This window comes from Sinocyclocheilus grahami, unplaced genomic scaffold, assembly GCF_001515645.1.
Source record: "Sinocyclocheilus grahami isolate Dianchi unplaced genomic scaffold, SAMN03320097.WGS_v1.1 scaffold140.1, whole genome shotgun sequence".
Classification (NCBI taxonomy): domain Eukaryota; kingdom Metazoa; phylum Chordata; class Actinopteri; order Cypriniformes; family Cyprinidae; genus Sinocyclocheilus; species Sinocyclocheilus grahami.
Window position 1 is genome coordinate 926998 of NW_015505319.1, and position 24403 is coordinate 951400.

Sequence of the window (24403 nt, forward strand, 5' to 3'; positions counted from 1 at the left end):
TTCCGTGTACAACTGTGAGCGCAAGCTAGATTAAAGTGATTATTACGTTTTGAATATGGATATTTTTCTTACAAAAACGCATCAATTCGCTACAGAAGGCCTTTGTTCACCCCCCAGAGCCGTGTGAGACACTTTTTTTATGGATGGGCGATTTTTATTTAAGTTCTTTTGGACTGAAGCAATGCAACACCCGCTGAGTGACAGCTTGAAAGATCAAAGACAATTTTTTATATAACTCCGACTGGATTCGTCTGAAAGAAGAAAGTCATATACACCTAGGATGCCTCGGGGGTGAGTAAAACGCAGCCTAATTTTCATTTTTGGGTGAACTAACCCTTTAACACAGAATAAAAAATCATACAGCCGTTAGGTAAGACTGATAATATGGTGTTTAAATTCCAAAACATACACTCATAAAGGTTCTTTATTGGCATTGATGGTTCAGTGAAGAACCTTTAACATCCATGGAATCTAAAGGTTCTTTAGATTATAAAATGTTCTAAGAAAAAAAAGGTTCTTTGGGGAACCCAAAATTATTTTGATCTATGGCATTGCTGCAAATACCCCCTTTTGGATCCTTTATTTTTAAGAGTGCATTTAAACAACATGAAAGTACCTATCCGTAAGGTATCTCCAGGTTTGACTGTGACGCTGGTGCCGATCACTGAGGCCATCAGAACCCTCTTCCTGTTCATCTCCTTTGAAGCCTGGTGCTCAGATTCACCCATAGCTCCTCCTGGCATCAGGACAGCAATGTGTCATCAAACATCTCACCATCAAACGCAATCAACCAAAGCATTCCTACAGGTAAAGATTATTCCTTTGATGGTTGAACGACTTCAAGCAGCTGAATTATTACTCTTTTTCCTAATCAGCAGAGAGATTACAGCTGCTTTTGACTGTGATGGAGACAGAAATGACCTCAATTAATGAAATACGGAGGGAAATTGTGTCATCTGATGCCAAACAAGGCCTCGACTGCCTTCTTTTTGTGGCCTATAAGATCTCAAGAGACAAATGGCCTCTATAAAGAAGGGAATATTTCTTCATTTCGCTGCAAAAATGGATTTTACCACCCCTTCAGGCTGTAGGTCTCACGTTATTTCTCAATAAGACGCACCAAATGATGCCAATATCAATAAGCGACTCGCAAATCTCCCGCTGACTTTGTCGGAAACCGAGCCAACCCACAGAATGTGGTTCACTTAGCACTGAAACGCTGTCATGCAAGGATTTCCCTGTCACCCGGAGAAGTGTGGACTGACATACAGCTGCTATGGGAATCGCTACTCACCCGCCACACGCAGCAGGCCGGAGGCCACCGACTTTCCAATGCTGTTGGCAGCCACGCAGGAGTAGGTGCCATAGTCTTGCGGTGTGAGGTTTCTCAGGAGCAGAGATCCGTCCAGGAGAGGACTAGCGCTGGCGCCCAGCGGACCCTCCTTACGGTGCCAGCTCACTGTTGGCCGCGGGACACCTGTTCAGAGAAAACCATCAGGTCACTCTCAATCAATCAATTCACACTGGAGTCTGGAGCTGACGCTAATCACCGCTTTCTACTGTATGAGTAGTGTACAGTTTAGGTGTCCCGTTGCTTTTTAAAGGTGTTTGAGGGAAAGAAATGTTAGATACTTTACATGAAGTATTATTTAAAATAAAATTAGCATTGCAGAAAAAGATGGTGTTTTCAAACACATCAAATCTCGCCCTTAAAATGGTGATTTTGGCCTGTGCCACCTCATCACTTTCTAGACTGTATAAAATAGAATAACAAATAAAATAGTTCAACGTCATCATTTTGAATCAATTATGACATTTTGAGAGAAAAAAGAGCTGAAATTATATTACATTCAAATATGTTGAATTACTTTTATTTCATCTGTGTCCCACATTTGCAGGCAAACCTGTGCTCAACATTACTTTGTTACAACTATAAAACAATTATAAAAACAAAATACAAAAAAATTAAAAATGACAAAAACATTCTTTAACATTCTGAAAGCCAAACAACTTCAATTCACTTTCTTCATTTATACACAAATTGTACTATTGACTGCATTTGTCAAGCTCAGCAAAGTTATGAAACTTAAATATTTTTGTACAATAAAATATATTAAAAAACGTTTTCCATAATTTATGGAAAATATATGGTGTAACCAACTATAAACCACTATTTTTCCCAACCTTGTATAACTAAATAACCAAAGTTATTATTATTATTATTATTAACAACAATAATTATTGTAAAAATCATAAAAAATAATAATGATTATTATTAATATTCAATTTGTGTTTAATGTTTGATTAAAAAAAAAACATAACAGAATCTCACAAACTGAGCCATGCCAAAATTAGTTTCCAGGGTTGCCAGAATTGAACAATAAAAGAAATAACATAAAATAATAAAATGAAATAAAATAAATAGTTCATATCATATTTAGTATTTGACCTTTTTAACAGAGTTTCACAATCAGTATCTTCTGACCATTTGAAATAGTGTCAGGGTTCTGTCACTTCGGTCTTGTGTAATTCATGGTTTTGTGACAGAGCCCTGACACTCGCGTCATGTCATTGTTTTCATGTGAGCGTGCGGCTTCGAGTGTGCTCGAGCCGTGCGCTCTCGTCTGCATGTACTGTTTCATGTTGGAGCGTGGTGTTCAGATCCCGGCACTCATGTCTTGAGTTTCGGTTTCGTGTCGGGGTCCGGACACTCGCGCTCCATGTTCTGTCTGTTGTGGGAGCGTGCGGTCTCGAGTTCGCTCGGCCGTGCGCTCTTCTGTCCACGTGTGTTGTGTTTTGTGAAGCACGCGGTTTGTGTTCAGCCGCGTGCTTTTCTTGTTGTCTTGTGTGAACACGTGGCTTATGAGTTTTCTCCTTAGCTGCGTGTTCGTGTCTCTTGTTCTAGCACATGGCTTGTGATTTGTTTTGCTGGCCATGTGCTTGTGTTTTGTTTTGTGTGAGCACATGGCTTTTTGTCTTTGATTCGGTGTGCCATGTGCTCATGTCAATTGTCTTGACCCCTCCCATCTTGTTACCTGATTATTAGTTAATTTGCCCCACATGTGCTCCCTCGTTACCCTCCTCATTTGCTCTCCATTTATTCTCCTTGTGTTTGCAGTCCTGCGTCCGTTCGTTGTCGTTATTTCCCCCTGGATGTCTTCGTCAATCCCTGGATGTGTCCAGATCCTGCCTTGCCTTGCCTTGCCTTGTCTTGCCTTGCCTTGCCTTGCCAGCCTGTTTTTCCCCCTCGGGGTAGTTTTTGTTGCTGTTTTGTTTATTTTTATTGTCATTAAAAGCCATTTTCTGCAATACTGAGTCCTCGCTCCATCCCTCTACCCGGATCCCTGACAAATAGAGTTTCAGACCCTATTTTGCACCCCATTCAAGAAAAGTGGCAAACGCACTGGTCTGAAAGCAGCTTTCCCCAAAACAAACCTAAGCTCTTGACAAATCACTGAACAAGTTCCAGTATTTAGGGGCAACTGCTATCTTGCCCTTAAAAGACTCATATGTCAACATCAGAGTCCGCGTCGAATAAATCAAACCGCAGAAAATGTTGATTCAAACAGCAGATCAACAAGAGGCCCGCAGATTGCCACAAATTACTTGTACAAATGAACACAATGAATGCAAATTGCCTCCCTCCAACTAGTTCCCATGGGATGCCCCCGCTGAAAATAATGTGCAGCACATGGATTGGAGTCTGAGTTTTATGATCCCCCGTTCTGCTGAATGGAGACATTAGTACTGACATACAGCCGTTAGTCTGAGAGCCAATGAATAGACACACTCTTAGAAATGGAAAATCACATCGGAGGCCTTGAGGTGTGTGTGTGTGTGTGTGTGTGTGTGCGTGTCAGGCATACACATGGGCACTGACACACTCTGGCACCAGTAAACAGTCAGGCCTCCGCAGTGACCTCTGCTTTCTTGGAAAGGGAATTTCCATCGGGAGGAGAAACGTACACAGGAACAATAACTGCATGATGATGAAGAACAAAATGGAACATTAAAAGAAGATATATTACATACAAAATGTTTATCTCTAAGTGCTGACCGCCTACTGACTGCATACTCGTACAAACACATGCTCCGTTCCAACACACATTAGAAGTGCTCTGACCCAAACTACTTCTTTCTTTGGCTTTTGACCAATCATTGAAAAAGTCTGAAAGGTAGTTGTTGATGCCAATCAGTTGTTTTTATTGTTATTTTCACTTTCATATTCTTAGTGATTTTATCAGCATTATAATTAGTAGCATTATTTTTAATTATTATTTAAGGTTTTTTTATTGATTGATGTAAAGCACATTGGTCAGCTTGTGTTTTTTTCAATGGTGTTCTATAATTAAAATCAACATTGACAATACCCGGCAATGCTGGCAAAGCATTTTAACTATATAATCAATATGCAAATTTATAAATGTAAAATAAACAGAGCAATTAAAGAAGTTCTTCTGAGGTTCACAATATTTTTTTCCCTCACAAATATTTGCTCTCACTTTCTACAAAGTAAAATAAAATAATAAAATACAATATAATTTGATTATTTGATGTTTATTGCTAGACAATAACAGAATCATAAAATAACAATTGTTTTATGTTCCATTTTTTTCTACTGTTCCAATACCTGACAATGCTGACTTTTAAATACATAAAAATATATAAATATAAAATGAACAGAAATATAAAACAGTTTAGTTTTACCTTTTCGGAGATTCACAATTAATATTTTCACAATTTGTCTTTTCAATCACTAAATAAATAATTAATTTTTTTTTTAAATAAAATTAATTAATTAAATGTTAATCACTAGACAATAATCTGAAAGAAAAAAAAAAGTTATTTTATGTTTCACTTTATATCTTCTGTTCCAATACTGGGCTATGCTACTATATAACTATACAACTATATAAACTATACAAAACAAGTATTGTTTCACAATCAATATTCAATCAATATTCAACACAATCAATATTTTCTCACCATTTATCGAAAAAAGAAATAAATATATTGTTTATTGCTAGATAATTACAGAATTAGAAAAAATACACAATTTTATGAGCCATTGTTTCCTTCTGTTCCAATTCCTGGTTATGAAGTTTTTGAAGAATTTTAATTTTAACTATGTAGTCAGGCTGTTAACAAATACAAGACAGCAGACAAATACAATTATAATTACAAATAAATAAATACAATTATATTTTTTAATACTGGAAAGCATTAATAAAATAGTTTCGATTTATATATAAAAAAAGAGCTACTAGGTGCACAGGGTTGAGGTTACATGTAAGCTGTCTATGTAGGCAGCTCACTAGATTTTAGAATGGAGCTATTTTTAATGATCTGCGTGATAAGCAGACTAAATTATGCTCTGTAATAACGTGACCTGGATCAGACGCTCACTGTATCCGGGTGTGTGTGTCCTCTAACAACACATCTCTCCACACCGTCAGCTTAACCAGTCAAATACAGTATCTGCTTACATCATTACCCATAATGCACTGCTCTGTGATTGCCTATGCCGTCAAAGCCAACAGGACGCGTTCTTCAAATCCTGTTTATTCATCTCAGGGAATCAGATGGTGATGAAAGCATGAGAGAACAGCTGACACTTGTGGCTTTCTGGCCATTTGTGAGGCCAATGTTAACAGCAGGTGTCCTCTGCATCAACCGAATCACTAGATAAACAAGTCTACAGTAATTGTGACGAAGAGGACAGACAGAACGACCTCAGAAACCTTTGTTTATATAAACATATATTTTAGTACAATAGAGTGACAGGAGCCCTGTTTTGCTACAGTAGACTGGCGTTTGTAAATTGACGGAGTGCGGCATAAATTCCATAGAAATCCCGGCATCCTGAACGCCTGTTGACTTTACACACCATTTCTGTCCAATTAGCCGAATCTTTCACCAAAACCACATGGACAAGAGCTGTTAAGCATGGGATATGCACACATCAAACATGCTCACTTTTCACAGAGGGAAGTATCTCGATAATTTGACGAATCTACATTGAGGCCGCACTGGAGATCGCAGCAGCTCGTAATGATGGAAAGAGGTTTTCTCACAAAAATACACATTAGTAAAGCCACGGAACGTCTGTTTTTCAAACATACTGTAAGATAAATAATTTGATTGTTAGCATTTCTTTGCCAAATCTCACGAATTAGCTGTCATTTTACAAGTTTGCTAATATATAATGTGAAACTTTAGCTGGGTTTCCTTTCTAATCCATAGTTGCGAGTTTAACTTCTGCGCAAAATTGGAATATCGCATAAAACATTCACGAATAAGAACCGTTTCCATCCAACGAGTCAAAGAGAACAAAATCGTCACTTCCTGATAAACTTGCACTAAATATCACTAAGAAAAGTAGGAAAGCCACTGAATATAATCATTTTCATATATAATAAATTCCTTGTGCCTCAGAGCGAGCAGACGAAACTCAGAAGTCACATGATTTTTTGATGCGCATGGAGGAATTTATTCGCAAAATGCATTTCCATCTCCCATTATTCGCATCAACCGTTTTTCGCACAAGTCAAAAACCACCTCAAGCGAGCGTAAAAACTTTTTTGCGAATTAAGGGATTTTTATTTGAAATTTGGCGTTTCTATTATTCGCATTAACCCTTTTTCGCACAAGTGTAAAAAACTTCAGGGATTTTGGAATTATTTATAAAACAATATATTAAAATATGTGTGCTTTAATTGTAATTTTTTTTATTATATTTTATTAATAATATAATATATGTTATGTTATCTTTGTTCAAATTACTGTAATAAAATTATTTTTTTTTGTGTGCTTATAGATCACATTATGTTTGACAAGGTATTGGTGGAATATTTTTTATTTTGATAAAAATTTACCAAAATATAATTTCTTATTTTTCTTTCGATTGTGAAATCCACCTGTAAATTGTCCCATACCTTTGGCGGGGCACTCCAGGGTGAGGTTGGCACCTAAACGGACACTGATGTCCCCCCCGACCACCACCTTCAGACTGCTGCTCTTCAGATCTGACGTGTTTCTCCGCGAGGCAGCGATCGTGGGAGTTTCTGTTTATAAAGAAATAAAAACCCAGCAGCTCAAATTGTATACAAAACCATCATTATAGAGAGCAACGGTGTGTAATGTCTCACCAGCCAGCAGAACTAGTGTTGTCTCTGAATCTGAGCCCAAATCGTTGGTGGCGGTGCATCTGTAGGTTCCCACGTCACTGGCGCCGGGGCTGAGGATGTGTACTTCTCCATCGCTGTCCCACGAAACCCTGGGGAGGGCAAGAGAGACACATCCAATCAGCTGTAGAATTCAGAGAACACCATCCCCACATATGTAGCATTAAAGGGTTAGCTCACCCAAAAATGAAATTTCTGTCATTAATTACTCACCCTCGTGTTGTTCCAAACCCGTAAGACTTTCGTTCATCTTCGGAACACAATTTAAGATATTTTTGATTAAATCTGAGGGCTCCGTGTGTCATCCATGGTTCAAGTGTAAAGTTACAAAGCTACGAGAATACTTTTTTGCGCAAAGAAAACAAAAATAACGACTTTATTCCGACATATTATTATGACGTCATCACGCCGGATCTGGGTCAGCGCCGCCACACGCTCGCGTCATGATACTGTCGAAGTGACGCAGTAGAGACGAAAATGTGGAATAAAGTCGTTATTTTAGTTTTCTTTGCGCAAAAAAGTATTCTCGTAGCTTCGTAAATTTACAGTTGAAACACTGATGTCACATGGACTACTTTGTCGATCATCTTGGTACTTTTCTGGACCTTGAATGTGGTAGTTACCTTGCTGTCTATGGGAAGGTCAGCGAGCCCTCAGATTTCATCAAAAAGATCTTAAATTGTGTTCTGAAGATGAACGAAGGTCTTACGGGTTTCGAACAACACGAGGGTGACATTAATGACAGAATTTTCATTTTTGGGTGAACTAACCCTTTAAAGACCCCCTGTGATGAAAATGAAGTTTTTGACATCGTTTACATGTCTATTTCAGTGTTTTTAATATGCTTAAAGACAAACCATCTGCAAATACATCAGTCAACATCATTGCTGAGCATTTTCTCCTAATTTGCATATTCATGAATCTGAGTATCCTAAATGAGGTAAGGGTTAGGGTTACTACGGGTTGTATCTCGGTTAAAACAACAACTGGTTTCTATGTATTACAGAGATGAAACCACAGGAGCTCAATGCAGCACTCTGTGCCCTTTCCATGAAAACACACAGCAGGATTGTGTCTTAATCAAGTCACACTATGGGATCAGGTCGAGATCTGGTTCAAGCTCTCATTTCCTGTGTATCAATCCGAGGTTTCCCTCAGGCTCTGCCACTCTTCTAGTTCTGGTTCACGTGATCTCTTACAGCAATCAGGAGTCCCAGAAGAGCCGATCAGAGGCAGTGTGATGGCCTCTCAGAGGTGTTTATATACAGCACCTGATTAAAGTGTTTATTGTGCAGACGCCATTGTGTGCGTCTGGAGGGCTGCTCAGGGACTTCATCTGACACGAGTTTTAAATTTGTAGTGATCCAACAATGTAACACTGAGAAGATATCAGCTTAATAACTATTTTCTATTTTTTATTTTTATACATTTTTAATCCCCATTTTATTTACATTTACTGAATCATTCAAAGTGACTATTACTAATACATGCATTCCCTGATAATCAAACTCATGAGTGTCAAATAACGATGAAATGACTATTAAAAATCTTCCAGATCTAGTTTCTTGAGTTAAATAATGAAAAACCCAAACCCACGATTATTAAATAACTAAGTATGAAATGTCTGTTATATTTTCCAGACGTACTTTCTCAAGTTAACTAATGAAAAAAACAATTATATATTTATATTCAATTAATATAAATCATTATAATTTAGATATATGGTAATCTGGAAATCAAGCCTATTAGTATTGAATATCTAAGTATGAAATCACTGTTAAATATTTCCCAGATCTTATTTCTTGAGTTAACTAATGAAAAAAACAATTATATATTTATATTCAATTAATATAAATCATTATAATTTAGATATATGGTAATCTGGAAATCAAGCCTATTAGTATTGAATATCTAAGTATGAAATCACTGTTAAATATTTCCCAGATCTTATTTCTTGAGTTAACTAATGAAAAAAAGTATGTATTTATGTATAAATTATTTATAATTGATAATCCATGAGTATTAAATAACACATTTTTTCCAGTAATGTAATGAAAAAAATAATAATTTTATACAAAAAAAATAAATATATATATATATATAATTTTTTTATTATTGTTATTTTTATTATTTAAAATTATTTTATTCATACATACATACATACATATATATATATATATATATATATATATATATATATATATATATATGAATAAAATAAGTTTAAATAATAAAAAATAATAAAATAATAATAATTGTGTGTATCCAGTGTCTCAGGATCCTTCAGAAATCATTCAGATATGCTGATTTGCTGCTCTTCTTATTATTAATGTTGAAAACAGTTGTGCTGCTCAATATTGCAGAAACTGTGATAGTGTTTCTCAGGATCCTTTATGAAAATAAATAAACATTTGAATCTTTTTTCTTTGCTGACTAAGAGTATTCAAAACGATTTTTACTGATGCCCACATAATATAAATACACACACCCATACACAAAAGCATGTGCACTATTTGGAAAGTACTACTTATAAGAAACACAAAGTTGTTGCCAACGTGAACAATTCAAAATCAATCACTTATAAGGCTCGATTTCACAGAGGATGCTGCCTTAAAAGACTGCTGCCTATGTAGACAGACACAGCATGGAAGCTCTCTATGCTTTGGAAGAGAGACAGAGTGATTAAGAAAGTCAGAATGGGTTAGAAGCATCCAGGCTGCAGTGAGCTCTCCGTCCTCTCCCACCCAAAGCCACAAAGGGACGCCGGCACAAAATGTGCATTGTATCCCATCCAGCACACATCTCATGAAAGCCCACTCATTCAGAGCCACTAATAAAAACACAGCAGCTGAGTCATGTCTGAAGTATCGAACTCACAGAAAAGATATCATCTAAAGTGTGATGGCACGTCTGGAGCGACTCAGAGGCACAAATGTGTGCGAAAAATCAACTTCGGGACAATGGCAGCATTGTTTCCACAATCACAAACACTATCCTACTGTATACTTACATGCTACATTTAATGAAAAAAAATATATTATAAGACGCCTTTTGGAAAAATTGGCTTGCATTTTAAATAATTTCAGATGATTGCTTTTTTTCTTGTTTTATGCATAAACCTAATTTTAATGTTTCTTCCCTGATTTAATTCAAGACATATTGTCTGCAAAAGTCTGAAAAACTGTCTTGTTTAACTGATGTTTACATCTTTTTTTACTGGAAAACAAGGCAAGAATACTTGAAGGCAAAAATAAACAACAACAACAACAACAAAATGTTAATTGAAAAAAGGTTAAATAAAATAAGGTACAAAGACTAGATGAAAAATTCTAACTTAAAAAGGTTAAACAGAAACTAGAAATGTTACCTTCGCAACTAACTGAATTTTTTTTTAGGTTACATGGAAATTATTACATTTAAATTTTAAGATGAAATTATTAAATAATATTAGTAGAACAGAAATTTAAATGAAATATAAATATTTAAAAACTAAAAAAGCACACAAAAGTACTAAATCTAAAACTAAAAACGGATAATATAAAAATATTAGATGAAAAAAAAAAACTTAAAAAGGTTAAATGGAAACTAGAAATGTTACCTTCACAACTAACTGAAAACTTTCTAAGTTGAAGAAAATTGCATGAAATTATGACATTTAAATTGTTAAAATGTTAATTAATTAAAATTACTAAATGATATTGCTAGAACTGAAATTAAAGCTGAATATTTATATTTCAAATATAATAAAAATGACAACGAACTACAAAAAACTAATAAAAATATAAAAACAAACTATAAAAATAAAAGTTAATTCAAAATATTAATAAATACTATATAGATAAAACTAAAATAACACTGAGCAGGGCATATTGAAGAGATTTAACTAGGTTTATTTTAATTATAGGTTTATTTACTAGCCCAAGGCAAAAGAACCAACCCCTAAAAATTCTATATAATCTAGATATGGTTTGTAGTGGTCGACCGATATATCGCCAAGGCCGATATATCGGCCGATATTTGGCATTTTTCAAATATCGGCATCGGCCGATAAGTTTTTCTGTTTAGCCGATGTGTTTGAGGCGGGACATTTATTTTGACGGCGCTGAGAGCGGCAGCGCCTGAGCACACAGTGCCCACATTCTTCCTCTTGTTCGCCGTCGTTGTTAACAGTTCTGTCTAATACGGATAGAAGTCTGCCTAATAATCAGATAGAAAGGAAATTAAAATGTATACAAAGTATTTTATTATTAGTAATAGAAAGGCAAACATTATAATACTTTCTCGTTTGCCGTCAGCATTCAGCAAATACGCATTTATATAATTTAAACAAATCTTTGAATGAATAATGAGCATTTAACTTCACAAACCTTGCAAACTTAGTCGAATCCAGTTGTGAGATCTTGTGAAGTGTGCATGTGTATCCTGCATGATCGCGTGTTCTCTGTGTGACGGTCGATCCGTGTGAATTGAACGCGGATAGAAGGAGAGTTCAGCTTCACTGGAGACACGCGATCGTAAACTCGTGATTTCATATTATGCTGCGCTTTATGCATTTGCCCACTGTCATATTCATGTAATTTTCACTGTGTGCTGTATGTAAAATGAGTGTTACCTTGGCTTTGTTTGAAAAAATATTATTCCCAATGCACACAAACTTCCCAGAATACTGAGTGCCCTGTTGGTTACAGCGTTTACTTCCTTTTTAATTATATTTTTATTAAATATCTATTTATTTGTGAAAAATACTTTGTCATCTTAAGTAAAAGTATGTTTATTTTACACATTTATTTTTTAATCCATTTTCAAAGGATTTCAAATTTCTTAAATATTAATTAAAATAAATACAATTATTTTTATCGGCCATCGGCCACCCTGCTTTCCAAGATATCGGCAGCGGCTGTCAAAAAACCCATATCGGTCGACCACTAATGGTTTGGATGGTGGAAATCATAAAGATGACTGCTTAAAAACAGAACAGAACAGCACATCTCTTCTCTTCAAACGCCATGATTCAAGGTACCTTTCATTTACACAAAAGTCTGAAACTTAAAGTTACGGTTTTAAATCATTAACACTAAAAAGTATGTTGTATGAGTAAAATTAATAGTGTTGCTTACTCTAGAAATACACTTTTCATCTAAATCTCAATCTTCTGTAACCAAACTGCTACCAAACCAAATTACTTTTGCTCATAGTTTGAGTGTGAATTCCCGTTCACAGCTCTAGGAGTGTTAACCTTGTTAGGGTCTGATTTAGAGCATCACAGCGGTGCCAAGACACATGTGACCGAAAGAGCGTGAAAGGGTGAGACTTCACACAGCTTTAGAGTCTGTGAACGTCAATCACCTCGCTTGTGTTTTGCTTCACATTTGGCCAAAAATAAGAAGCGCTATGTAAGCCCCACAGCAGAGACGGCCCTGGCCCATGCGTTTTCATGTTTTAATTTGTCTTTAGTGTGTTTTGTAGCTGTTTGTGCATGCATAAGATCTGCAAATTTGCAAAGCTTTAAAGTCTTCCACAAAAGGATTTTTTCTATCTAAATAGAAGGCTCATCAAGACACCTCGATTGAATTCTCCCTCCCTCTACGTCACACTCTCATGAAAAAAAGGTACAAAAACTGTCACTGGGGTGGTACCCTTTCAAAAGGTACACTTTTGTACCTTTTAGGTACTAATATGTACACTTTAGGTACTAATATGTACCTTTAAAGTACCAATATGGACTCTTTAGGTACAAAGGTGTGCCTTTTTTTCTGAGAGTGCATTATGTGGAAATATTTGCATAATGCCGAAAGCAAAATCACTTTATTTGGCCTTCCGAAAGTGGATACAATTAGGAATCAGTGGTTAAGATTTATTTACAATACTGTTACAGAACAGTAGGCAACAATTCAAATGTTCATGTTTGTGCAGAGCATTTTACAGAGAATAGTTTTCTGAACTTGAGAGAGTAGATGGCTGGCTGTGCACAAAGGCTGTTTAAAAAAAATGGCGCAATTCCAACTTTGCTCAGACAATCTAGCTCTTCTGAATCAGAGACTGTGAGTAAGTTTTATTATTTGCCATTGACTGTTCAAATGCAGAGTTTGGTGAAGTGTAGAGTAATGCATATCATTTGCCGTTCTTATGATCACAAGTGAAAAGATGGATTTATTTTAAAAACATAGTATCCTCTGTTCTGTGCTTATAATGATGGCGAAAAGATGACAAACATAGATGCACAACGTGTTGTGTTTCAAGCAGAGCTGAAGCAGCACGTGCCTGTTGTGCTTTTACACTGGCAGTGTCACATGCAGCTTGACCGCGGCTTTTCTACTGCAAAAACATATGAGTATCATTCAATGTGTCGGACTGATACGGTAAAACTGACAACATTATTAACTGTCTTTATAGTTGCTTTGGAAGCTGAAGCTTGCGATTATGGTAAGAGGTGTTACATTTCCGACACGTGCTTGAAATGTTCGACCAATCACAACGCACTGGGTCAGCTGGCCAATCATAGCACACTGCGCTTTTCAGGAAGGAGGGGCTTTGTTGAAATCAACGTGTTTTAGGAAGACTGGGCATTGAGGAGCTACAATAATGAAAAATAATGTGTTTTTTGAACATTAAAGCACGCTAACATATTCCATTACACCAAAATACACCAAATAATGATCTCTGAAAATAGCACTATATGACCCCTTTAATGTGTATAATATTATTTATTGTGTTTAATGTGAACTTATATTCATTTATTTATTTTTTATATAAATGTGATCATTTGTAAATGTATGCATTAGGCTAAAGTTTATCTATTTATTTATTTTGTATGTTTTATTATTATTGTTGTTGTTATTATATATTTATTTTGGCAGGAAGGATAATGTAGCATGTAGTAATTGTATGAAGCTCTTTGTTAATGCTTTGAAAAAAGTTTTAGTTTTTACTACATCAAATATATTTAAAACTAAAATAGTAATATTGTTAAATATTAAGTTAAAATATCACTGTTTTCAAAACAGTTATGCTGCTTTACATTTTTGTGGAAAACTTTAAAAAAAATTTACGGTCACTTTTAATTGATGTATTATATTATTATTATTTATTATTATTATTATTATTATTTTTTAATCTTACTGACCCCAAACTTTTGAACAATAGTGTATATAATTCAAATAATACATATACATAATTAAAATGCTATCAAATTTTTACCTTCACAAATTTCTTGAACTTCTTGACAGACAGATGGGTAGACAGATTTTTCTTTTTTGTTTTTGTTTCTTCCCATCAATAAAAAAAACTCTGACACACTGTATTTTATTTCTGTATAGCGAGACATGTTTAAAATATCCCCAATACCTGCAGTGAGGGAAGAATAACATGATCTAATTGTAAATATTACTCTGTAGGAGTGGAATGCATTCATTCTGGGTTGGCACTGGGCTGGTATGAGTTGGCAGTGACATTATATTTGGTTTTGAAGTCAAGTGGCATTAAATAGCACTGTTTTGATGGCAGCAGTGATGCAGTAGAGACCGCACGCAAACACGGCTGTCAACAAAAGAGTGGGAGGAAAATTATTTGGCAGCTCTGAGCAATAGTGTGGTCAAAATAAAATAGTAATATTGTTAAATATTAAGTTAAAATATCACTGTTTTCAAAACAGTTATGCTGCTTTACATTTTTGTGGAAAACTTAAAAAAAAATTTACGGTCACTTTTAATTGATGTATTATATTATTATTATTTATTATTATTATTATTTTTTAATCTTACTGACCCCAAACTTTTGAACAATAGTGTATATAATTCAAATAATACATATACATAATTAAAATGCTATCAAATTTTTACCTTCACAAATTTCTTGAACTTCTTGACAGACAGATGGGTAGACAGATTTTTCTTTTTTGTTTTTGTTTCTTCCCATCAATAAAAAAAACTCTGACACACTGTATTTTATTTCTGTATAGCGAGACATGTTTAAAATATCCCCAATACCTGCAGTGAGGGAAGAATAACATGATCTAATTGTAAATATTACTCTGTAGGAGTGGAATGCATTCATTCTGGGTTGGCACTGGGCTGGTATGAGTTGGCAGTGACATTATATTTGGTTTTGAAGTCAAGTGGCATTAAATAGCACTGTTTTGATGGCAGCAGTGATGCAGTAGAGACCGCACGCAAACACGGCTGTCAACAAAAGAGTGGGAGGAAAATTATTTGGCAGCTCTGAGCAATAGTGTGGTCAAAATAACTGGGGTATAATAAATAAATAAAGCATTATAAAATAATTGTGCATGATCCAAAAAAAATGGTTGAAAACAAGATTGTTCCCCTCATCTGAACTTCAGATTTCTTTTAAATCCCAACTCCAATAAAATAAAATCTGATTCCAATAAAATCTGATAATGGATGGGACAAGCGACGAATATTTAGCATAAAACCAAACTGTCAAAATCAACATGATAATTCTACAAAACGTGTCTTCCTTATAAAGTACATATGTAAAAATTATTTTTAACAATGATTAACTAATGTCGGCTTTCACAGTGTGTCAACACAGACATTTTGCTAAATTAATCAACAAAAATACAATAACTTTATTTGACTTATGTATTTTTTCTTTTTCTTTTCTAAAACAGCAGTTTCCAACTTAATGCTATATTAGCAAACATGCACATTTAAAAAATAAATATAAGGAAATAAAAGCTATAATATAATATAATCTCTCCATACAAGACTGCATATATTGCACTCTTAGATTTTAAACTAATTAATTATTAAAAAGACAAAGTCCTATCTATAAGGAAATCTTTAAGGAAAAGTCTCCTCTTTTTAATCAATAATTATGCTGTAGGTGAAAATAATAAATGTTATGCCCTGTTGCAGCTGTTGGATATTTGTATAGATTTCCATATTATATTCTCTTTCTGAATGCGCTTTCACCTTTCTGAAGGTAACTCAACATTTTAAAATGTGCTAATTTAGCATGAGATGGCACAATGCAATTAATACTTAAACATATTATTTATCTCCTAAAATGTCTAAAGTCTCAAAAATGGACATCAAAACCACTTTATCCAACTGGAAAATGCATCTGTTTCATAGCATGACCCAACAGCTCAATTTAAAAGTGACCTCTGAAAGTTAAAGCGCTTCAGTATTTGACGATTCACCTCAGGGCTGCTGGGTTTTCAAGCCAAGGCTGCGAGAAGAGGCCTGAACAATGTTTGCACAGCTATGTCTCTTTCAGGTCCCATAGCGCACGCCAGGAAGAGGGGCAGACAATGTTTGGCGACTGTCTGGGTGGAGGCTATGTTAAGGCCATGAGCTGGACAAAGCTGAGTTACTAAGTCAATGTTTTCAATGACGATATTTAACAGTCAACAGTAAAGAGTAGACGATTAGACCACAATGCGACCCTGGAGAGCAAGCGAAAGAAGCACAGCCAGTATTTCTGACCCCAACAGACTGCATAACGTGAGATCTAGGGTGCTCTGGAGGTGAATATTTGAGTGGGTTGGTGATTAACAGGCGTTTGGAATATGCGGTTGCTCAATCAAGATCAGTCACGGCTGGACTCAGAGGTACAGAGGGAGTCTTGTTTTCTATAAAGAGAGAAAAAATTGCTTTTTGGTGTTAAAGTTGAACTCTGCTCGTTTCCAACATCATGTTCGTTGGACTAAAAGAACTGCGGTTGATAATAACCGAAAAAAAAGAGAAAAGTCATGTGAATTCCAGAAGATTTGTAATCAGACACTGCATTGGTGTGTTATAGCAAAAACGTCTATGCCATTAGTTATACTTTGAGCCCCAGCATGCACACACAAAATTACGCATTTAAAGGAATAGCTCATCTAAAACTGATAACTCTAATTGTTACATAAAAGGAGATATTTTGAAGAATATAACTAATCTATATATCAAATAAAAAAGAAAATATTTATATACATATTAAATGAAAATCAGAAATGTTGTCTTGGCAACTAACTGAAATAAAATAAGTTTAATTTTATACTAAAATTATTAAATAATAAAAGCTAAATATATAAAAAAAACGTTTGAAAAAAATGACAGAAGCACACAAAGTCACTAAAACTTAAAATAAAATGAAAAATATAAAAATAAAAGCTAATTAAAAATATTAATAAATACTATAATAGTACAAAAAATACTAAAATAACACTAATATGCCAATAATTATTTTTGCGTTATGCCTGTAAACCAACAAATGGCTAATTTTATACATTTACACTACGTTGTAATTGATACATATTCAATATTGGCAATTAAATGACAATTTTTTACAGATAATGGCTGATTCCGTAACTCAAACACTAGAGCATAGTGTTAGCGTCAAGGGTCATGGATTTGATTCCCAATGTAAGTCCCTTTGGTTAAAAGCATCTGCTAAATACATAACTGTAAATATAAACCAATATAGTATCGGTACAGTATAATGTGCATCCCTATTCATAAACAATAATTTTGTCCTCCATAAAAAAGAACAATATTTAAATGGATTTAAACAAGCTGATGACCAAAAACTTTTTGGTGTTTAGTTCACAAATTGTAGCTTAAGACGAAATAAGAAGAAGAAATTGCAGAAAGTAAGAAAAAGAGAGATAAACTGCAACACTGAATGGCACTCCAACCTCCTCAACTACATATCATTGTCTTTACCTGTCGCTGTTCTGAAGCGGAGCTCCATCTTTGCTCCAAGAGAGGTTTGGAGGTGGCAATCCCTGAGCGGGACACATCAGCGTGAGGCTGTGGGTAGCATTGGTGAGGTAAGCGGTCCTGCCCACATGGATCCGGAGATCCCTCTGGAAGCTCATGGCAGATCCGTGATGCTTTTGTCGACCGATAACCGCCCGACTGCCTTTTTTTGCCGCCTTTCCCTCAGAACGTTCAGAAGTGTTTGGCGTCTTATCTAAATGATTGTCCATCGCAGTGCTTTCCTCAGTTGGTGTCCCTTGCCCCGCAGCAGCCAAATCCTCCATAAGTTTTCCAATCAGGTGCAACGCCATTTCATCTGTCACATCTCCACTCTCGGCCAGCTGACTGATGTTCTTCACGAGCTCCTCGAACTGTGCAGGATCAAGGACAAAGGCTCCCGTGTGGCTCCTGGCGGCTGAAGCCAAAGCATAGTTCCCCAAAGCAAGAGTATCCCAGAGCTCCTTAGGCTGGCCATCGTCATCTCGGTAGTACTCGTTTTTTTCCATCCAGCCCGGGCGAGATTTTGGAGCCTTCTTTCCATGTGGAAACCCCTCACGGCACTTTGAACCAACGTAACCTCCTTCTTTGTTGACATACGGATGAAAGTTTCTTCTTCCCAAACTCTTTCCTTCAGGATGTTCCAGGAGTCTATTATTGTATCCGATCAGCTTCAGGATGAAAATCTCTGAATCTTGGCTGGCCCAGCAGCGGTACAGTCCGATATCTTCAGCCTCCAGGTTGTAGATCCTCAAAGCGCCAGATTTGGTGACGCTCAGACGTTTGGAACTGGTCAGATCACTCCCATCCTTCTCCCAGCGGACCTGAGCTTTAGGGAAATGCCGAACGGGACACTTGATAACGATGGAGGTCTTGGGAAGAAGGTAGGCTCGTCCTCCGATGGTAAAACTGAGGCGTTTTTCTTGTCTGGTCTGGATGTAGATGCGTTTCAGGCCAATGACCAGAGGGCAACGTTTTTTGGAGTGCTTGTGCTCTGTGGAGAGAGATGGAAGAAGTTTAAACGGTTCAAACATCGGTTAGGGCTAATTACTTTAATTTCGCGTGAGGTTATGAATGCTCTAGAAACCCCCAAATAATCTCCGCTCTTGATTTCGAGCCCAGTGAAGTCAAATCACATGGGACAAAAGGGCTTTGGAAAGTTTAGGCGAAAGAACAAAAACCATGAGGGCACAATGGGAATATACGTTCTCCGCTTGCAGACTGATCTGCTATGGGACGTCCCTTCATTCCACAGGACCTTATCAAGATATTCAAACCAATAAACCCAATTCAGAACCTAAAGCTAATCTTAAAGAAACACTATCAAGGCCGATCTTTCTGCACAACAGCGTTAAGCTATAATCTGAAAGCATCTCAAAGCAGTTCACATGCTCATAATATGTTCACATATATGACCACAGAGAGTTCATTGGTTCATGGGTATCATGAGAATAATAACAACATGCTAAGTGATACCTACAGAACCCTGCGTTTTATTTGAGAAATTTGAGATGAAACCCAAGTAGGATTGTGCTTTTACTACGGCTCCAAACATCGGGGGGTCCCAAAATCTTTTTATGAAATTTCCCTTGTGCTGCTATCAGAATGTATGGAGACCACAGTGAGAGCAAGATCAAATAGAGGTCAGTTCTAAATTAAATTACAACTATAAATTACATGAAATGTGCAAGAAATTGAATGCTTCACATTGACATAATCAGGTGTGAACTGATGTGGCAAACTGCATGTAAAGAGGGTTGGGAAATGGAAAGACACACAGCTAAACAAGTGTAGAGTATCTTACTGCTGCATGGGCTCATACGGCAGCTCCTGATCAGAGGAGGGAGAGGGAGGTCCCTGCAGGCCGACCTGTCCAGAGTGACCAACTGACCGGAGGCCGTCTGTCTCCTACACACGGGTTCCCTCCGCTGAACGCCTTTTCCACACGTCACAGAACACTACAAACACATATGGACAAATACATACATTAAATAAACTCAATTAAAGGAATAGTTCACACAAAATGGAAAGTTTGTCCTGGCTTAATGGTCCATTCAAACCCAAGATCAATAACTATAAAGATAACTATATTAGTGTCCACACTGACAACATTCTGTTTATTATAAGCAGTACGCACGTGCTGCAGTTTTGTCGTCTGCTTTAAATGCTCAACCTCTTTAAAGCAGGATGAATTCTGATTGGCTGTCAATGTTTTTAGCATTCATCAGCTGGAGAAAATCCTTCTGAAATTGATTGAACATGCCTTAACATCTGCAAAATTGCCATTTTTGGATACCTACTTTTGTGTTTCTTGCAAGAAATAAAATAATAATAATCTGGGGTTGGAACAACATTCACTTTAGAAATAAATGTGCCTTTCTATCGAAATTTTTGTTTTTGAAATAAGTCTCTTATGCTCACCAAAGATGGATTTATTTGAGTTGAAAAAAAAAGAAAGAAAAAAAAAACACCTTAATATTGTGAACTATTATTGCAATTTAAAATAATTATTTTCTATTTGAATATATTTTAAAATGTAATCTATTCCTGTGATGACAAAGCTGAATTTTCACCATCATCATTATTGTGAAAATCGTGATGAATTTTTTATTTTTTTTTGAGAATGTTTTAAAAAAACAGCATTTTATTTTAAACAGAAATCTTTTGTAACCTTATAAATACTTTTACTTTACTTTGATCAATTTAATGCATCCTTGCTCAACAGTATTCATTTCTTTAAAACAAACTTTTGAATGATATGTGACCCTGGACCACAAAACCAGTCTTAAGTGTCAATTTTTCAAAATTGAGATTTATACATCATCTGAAAGCTGAATAAATACGCTTTTTTTGTTTGTTGGGATAGGACAATATTTGGCCGAGATACAACTATTTGAAAATCTGGAATCTGAGGGTGCAAAAAAAATCTAAATATTGAGAAAATCGCCTTTAAAGTTGTCAAAATGGAGTTCTTAGCAATGCATATTACTAATCAAATTAAGTTTTAATATATTTACAGTAGGAAATTTACAAAATATCTTCATGGAACATGATCTTTACTTAATATCCTAATGATTTTTGGCATAAAAGAGAAAAAATCTATAATTTTGACCCATAAAATGTATTTTTGGCTATTGCTACAAATATACCCCAGCGACTAAGACTGGTTTTGTGCTCCAGGGTCACATATAATTGAAATAATACATATAAATAATTAAAATGCTACCAAATTGTACCAAATAAATAAATGCATACATAAATACATACCTACATGCATACTGACTGACCCCAAATCTTTGAATGGTTGTGTAATTACTGCAAACTAAAGGCTGGAATACACAACACGACTTTTACAATCTGAATAGATTTTGAAACACTAGGCATCTTTGTAATCAGTTACAGTGGAAAAACTGAGCATCATACAATAAATGACTGACTAATACATGTTCTAAAATTGGCTCAAAAAATGTTTGATATCCTCCAACTGGATGGAATCATAGTCTGAAGCTAAAAAAATCAGAGTCTGTGACCATCAAACACTATGCGACTTTCCATGAAATCTGTCAACTCAAATCTGCAGACTGGCTCTGACTTTCAGCAACTAGCGTCAGCTTCTCCAGACTAAATCTGTGTTAAAATCTGGGCCAAAGTTGTGCAGTGTATTCCAGCCTTAACTCACTGTGCAAGAATATTATTTATGAAGTATTTGTCTCTTCGAGTATGTCCCCAAATAGGTGTTGGTAACTTTTATAGGAAATATATTTCCAAAGTTTAGCTTGGCTAGAAACACACACACACACACCTTTGACCACTCTCCTCCTTCCAGACGAGGCAGCAGACAGTCAGGGTTGTTGCAAATCATGTGGCCGTCGGGTTTGGTTCCAGCGCACTCCTCGTCACTCAACCTGCGGTAACTTCCAGTAGCCATTCTCTGTTTACAGTAAACCTTACGCCACTGAGTTCCTCTGCCACACGAATGAGAGCACTGACCCAGAGACCAAACAAACCAACATCAATCCTTTCCACATATGCCACAGCCAGAGAGAGCACAGCGTGTGAGCAAATACAACCACACACCACTCGATGTGCAGATGCTGTTTACCCAAGTCATTAAAAGCCACGTGAAGATTCAAGATCAACTATAAAAATGATTTCACATCATGTTCCATACCAAAACATGCTCAAAGAGAATAGCATGCCCTTCTAAGTGTTTATGTGAATCTCTGGCACCTGCTGTTTTTATGATATAAGCAAATCTATGCAAAAGTCTACATTTGCCTAGGAGAAACCATTGAGATATTAAAGAGATTTCGTTGTCATTTTTACTTTCTTTAAAAGTAGATGAATCCTGCACACTGCTATACTGTTGCAAATCATATTTTAAGTAGGGCTGCACGATATACTGAAATAAAATTGATATTGCAATATGGCTTAGTACGATTGTCAAATTGCACATGCTGTGATTTAATTAAATGAATACTGTATATGTTCTATCGTTTTCAGAGAGAGATTTTTTATTTTATTTTACAGAATGAATTTTTACAGTATTATCCCAATATATTATTCATTATTTATACAAATGCAAATAAATAAACAAACAACTAAATAAAAACCTCAGAAACATTTTTAATTTTAAGCTTTTAAATATTATTATTATATGCTCCCCTCTCCCCAACAAAATTATTAATTCAGTCTTTCCAAATATAGCTATTCAAGTCATCTGGTGAAAATTCCTGCATTTTTTCACATCACAATATATATATATATATAGCAGGAAAACAAAATACCGCAAGGTCAGTTTTTGCAATATCATACAGCACTAATTTTCTGTCAGTTGTTTTTCAAACCAGATGAACGTCACATTGAAACACTGCATTAAAATATTGCAAGCTATAGCATCGTGAGGGATTTATCTTGTTTTATTCGACTATTTGCTTCCATTTATTCTTACGCACCAGCTTATAGTTTTTACAAGGAGTTGCAATTATTTCAAATCCAAAATCCAAAGCAAACAGACTGAAAAATAGCTTCTTCCCCTATAGGCAGTTAAATGCATAATCTGCAATAAACCCCTATACCTCAAAAAAAAGAATGTGCAATAACCCCCCCACACTATATTCTACACTGCACTATTACTTTACTCTGTACTACCACACTGCGTTTATCTCTGTATATATTTACCTATTTTCAGTTACATTATGTCTCTCCTTTCACAATTGTTCTTATTATTTATATACAATGTGTACAATGTTTACTGTGATTCTGATATTGAAGAGCTGCTAAAGGATTTGTCATTGTTCCTTTGAACAATGACAATAAAGATCTATTCTATTCTTCTTCATTTATATGTTGACTTTAGTCCCTTTTCTCTGAAATCACGGGGCTCACTGACCTGCTGCCACTCCTCAGCGTCCCAGGCCGGTGGACACGCCACCTGGTTGCAGGCCTGCAGTTCTGGAGGTCTTCTCTCCAGACACTCTTTGCTGGACACAGATTCAGTGCGGTTTCCTGCCACAGACCTCACGCAGGACACGCTGCGCGTCTGCAGCCCCACGCCACACGACACAGAACACGGGTTCCACACGCTCACCTCCCATCTGAAGAAAACACACAGCTCTTACACACTCCATGCATAAACAACCCATTTTAAATTCACGTGACATACAGGATCTTCAGTGCATAGAAGATTTTTATTTTTTTTTCCGATTGGGAATTGATTGGATCATGAAAAGTGGATGTTTTACAACACAATGAATTCAGAACTAAATGTAAGTTTGGAGTGGATTGAGGAGGTCCAGCTCTATTTACTTATAACACCCTCAAAATAGCTATTTGGCAAGTGGTTGATCACTGATCAGTGTGTATATATTACGACAGTGAAGTGACAGGTGGCCAAGTATGGTGACCCATACTTGGAATTAGTGCTCTGCATTTAACCCATCCAAAGTGCGCACACACAGCAGTGAACACACACACACCGTGAACACACACCCGGAGCAGTGGGCAGCCATTTTTGCAGCGGCGCCCAGGGAGCAGTTGGGGTTGAGCCTTGCTCAAGGGCACCTCAGTCGTGGTATTGAAGGTGGGAGAGAGCACTGTACATTCACTCCCCCCACCTACAATCCCTGCTGGTATGAGACTCGAACCCGCAACCTTTTGGGTTACGAGTCCGACTCTCTAACCATTAGGCCACGACTTCCCCCAATATATACTATTATACTAGTATATATATACCATTTCATTTTTATATTTCCAGATTTAATTTAATAACATTTAGTTTTTTGTTTCAGTTTTTAATTTAATTTAAATATTTAATTTAATTTTAATTTGTGTTTATTTTTTTGTTATAAGCTTTTGTCATTTTTAAATATTTTTATTTAGCCTTAATTTATCATTTTTAGTACTTATTTTATTTAGAACTTATTTTATTTCAGTTAGTTGTCTAGACACCATTTCTAATTAAGTTTTTCAAGTTTATATATATATATATATATATATATATATATATACAGTGGG

General features: G+C 35.8%; 1 protein-coding gene across 1 annotated transcript in view; it reads right to left on the minus strand.

Annotated features, from left to right (window-relative positions):
• Nucleotides 1-24403, minus strand: part of adamtsl3 (ADAMTS-like 3) — a 203776-nt gene that overhangs the window by 15849 nt on the left and 163524 nt on the right. The window contains exons 17-24 of the mRNA XM_016280432.1: nucleotides 23280-23484; nucleotides 21690-21872; nucleotides 19692-19845; nucleotides 17855-18881; nucleotides 7149-7276; nucleotides 6936-7064; nucleotides 1295-1477; nucleotides 617-736 (exon numbers count right to left, since the gene is read on the minus strand). Coding sequence (XP_016135918.1) covers nucleotides 617-736; nucleotides 1295-1477; nucleotides 6936-7064; nucleotides 7149-7276; nucleotides 17855-18881; nucleotides 19692-19845; nucleotides 21690-21872; nucleotides 23280-23484 — 2129 coding nt within the window. The remainder of the gene's footprint in view (nucleotides 1-616; nucleotides 737-1294; nucleotides 1478-6935; nucleotides 7065-7148; nucleotides 7277-17854; nucleotides 18882-19691; nucleotides 19846-21689; nucleotides 21873-23279; nucleotides 23485-24403) is intronic.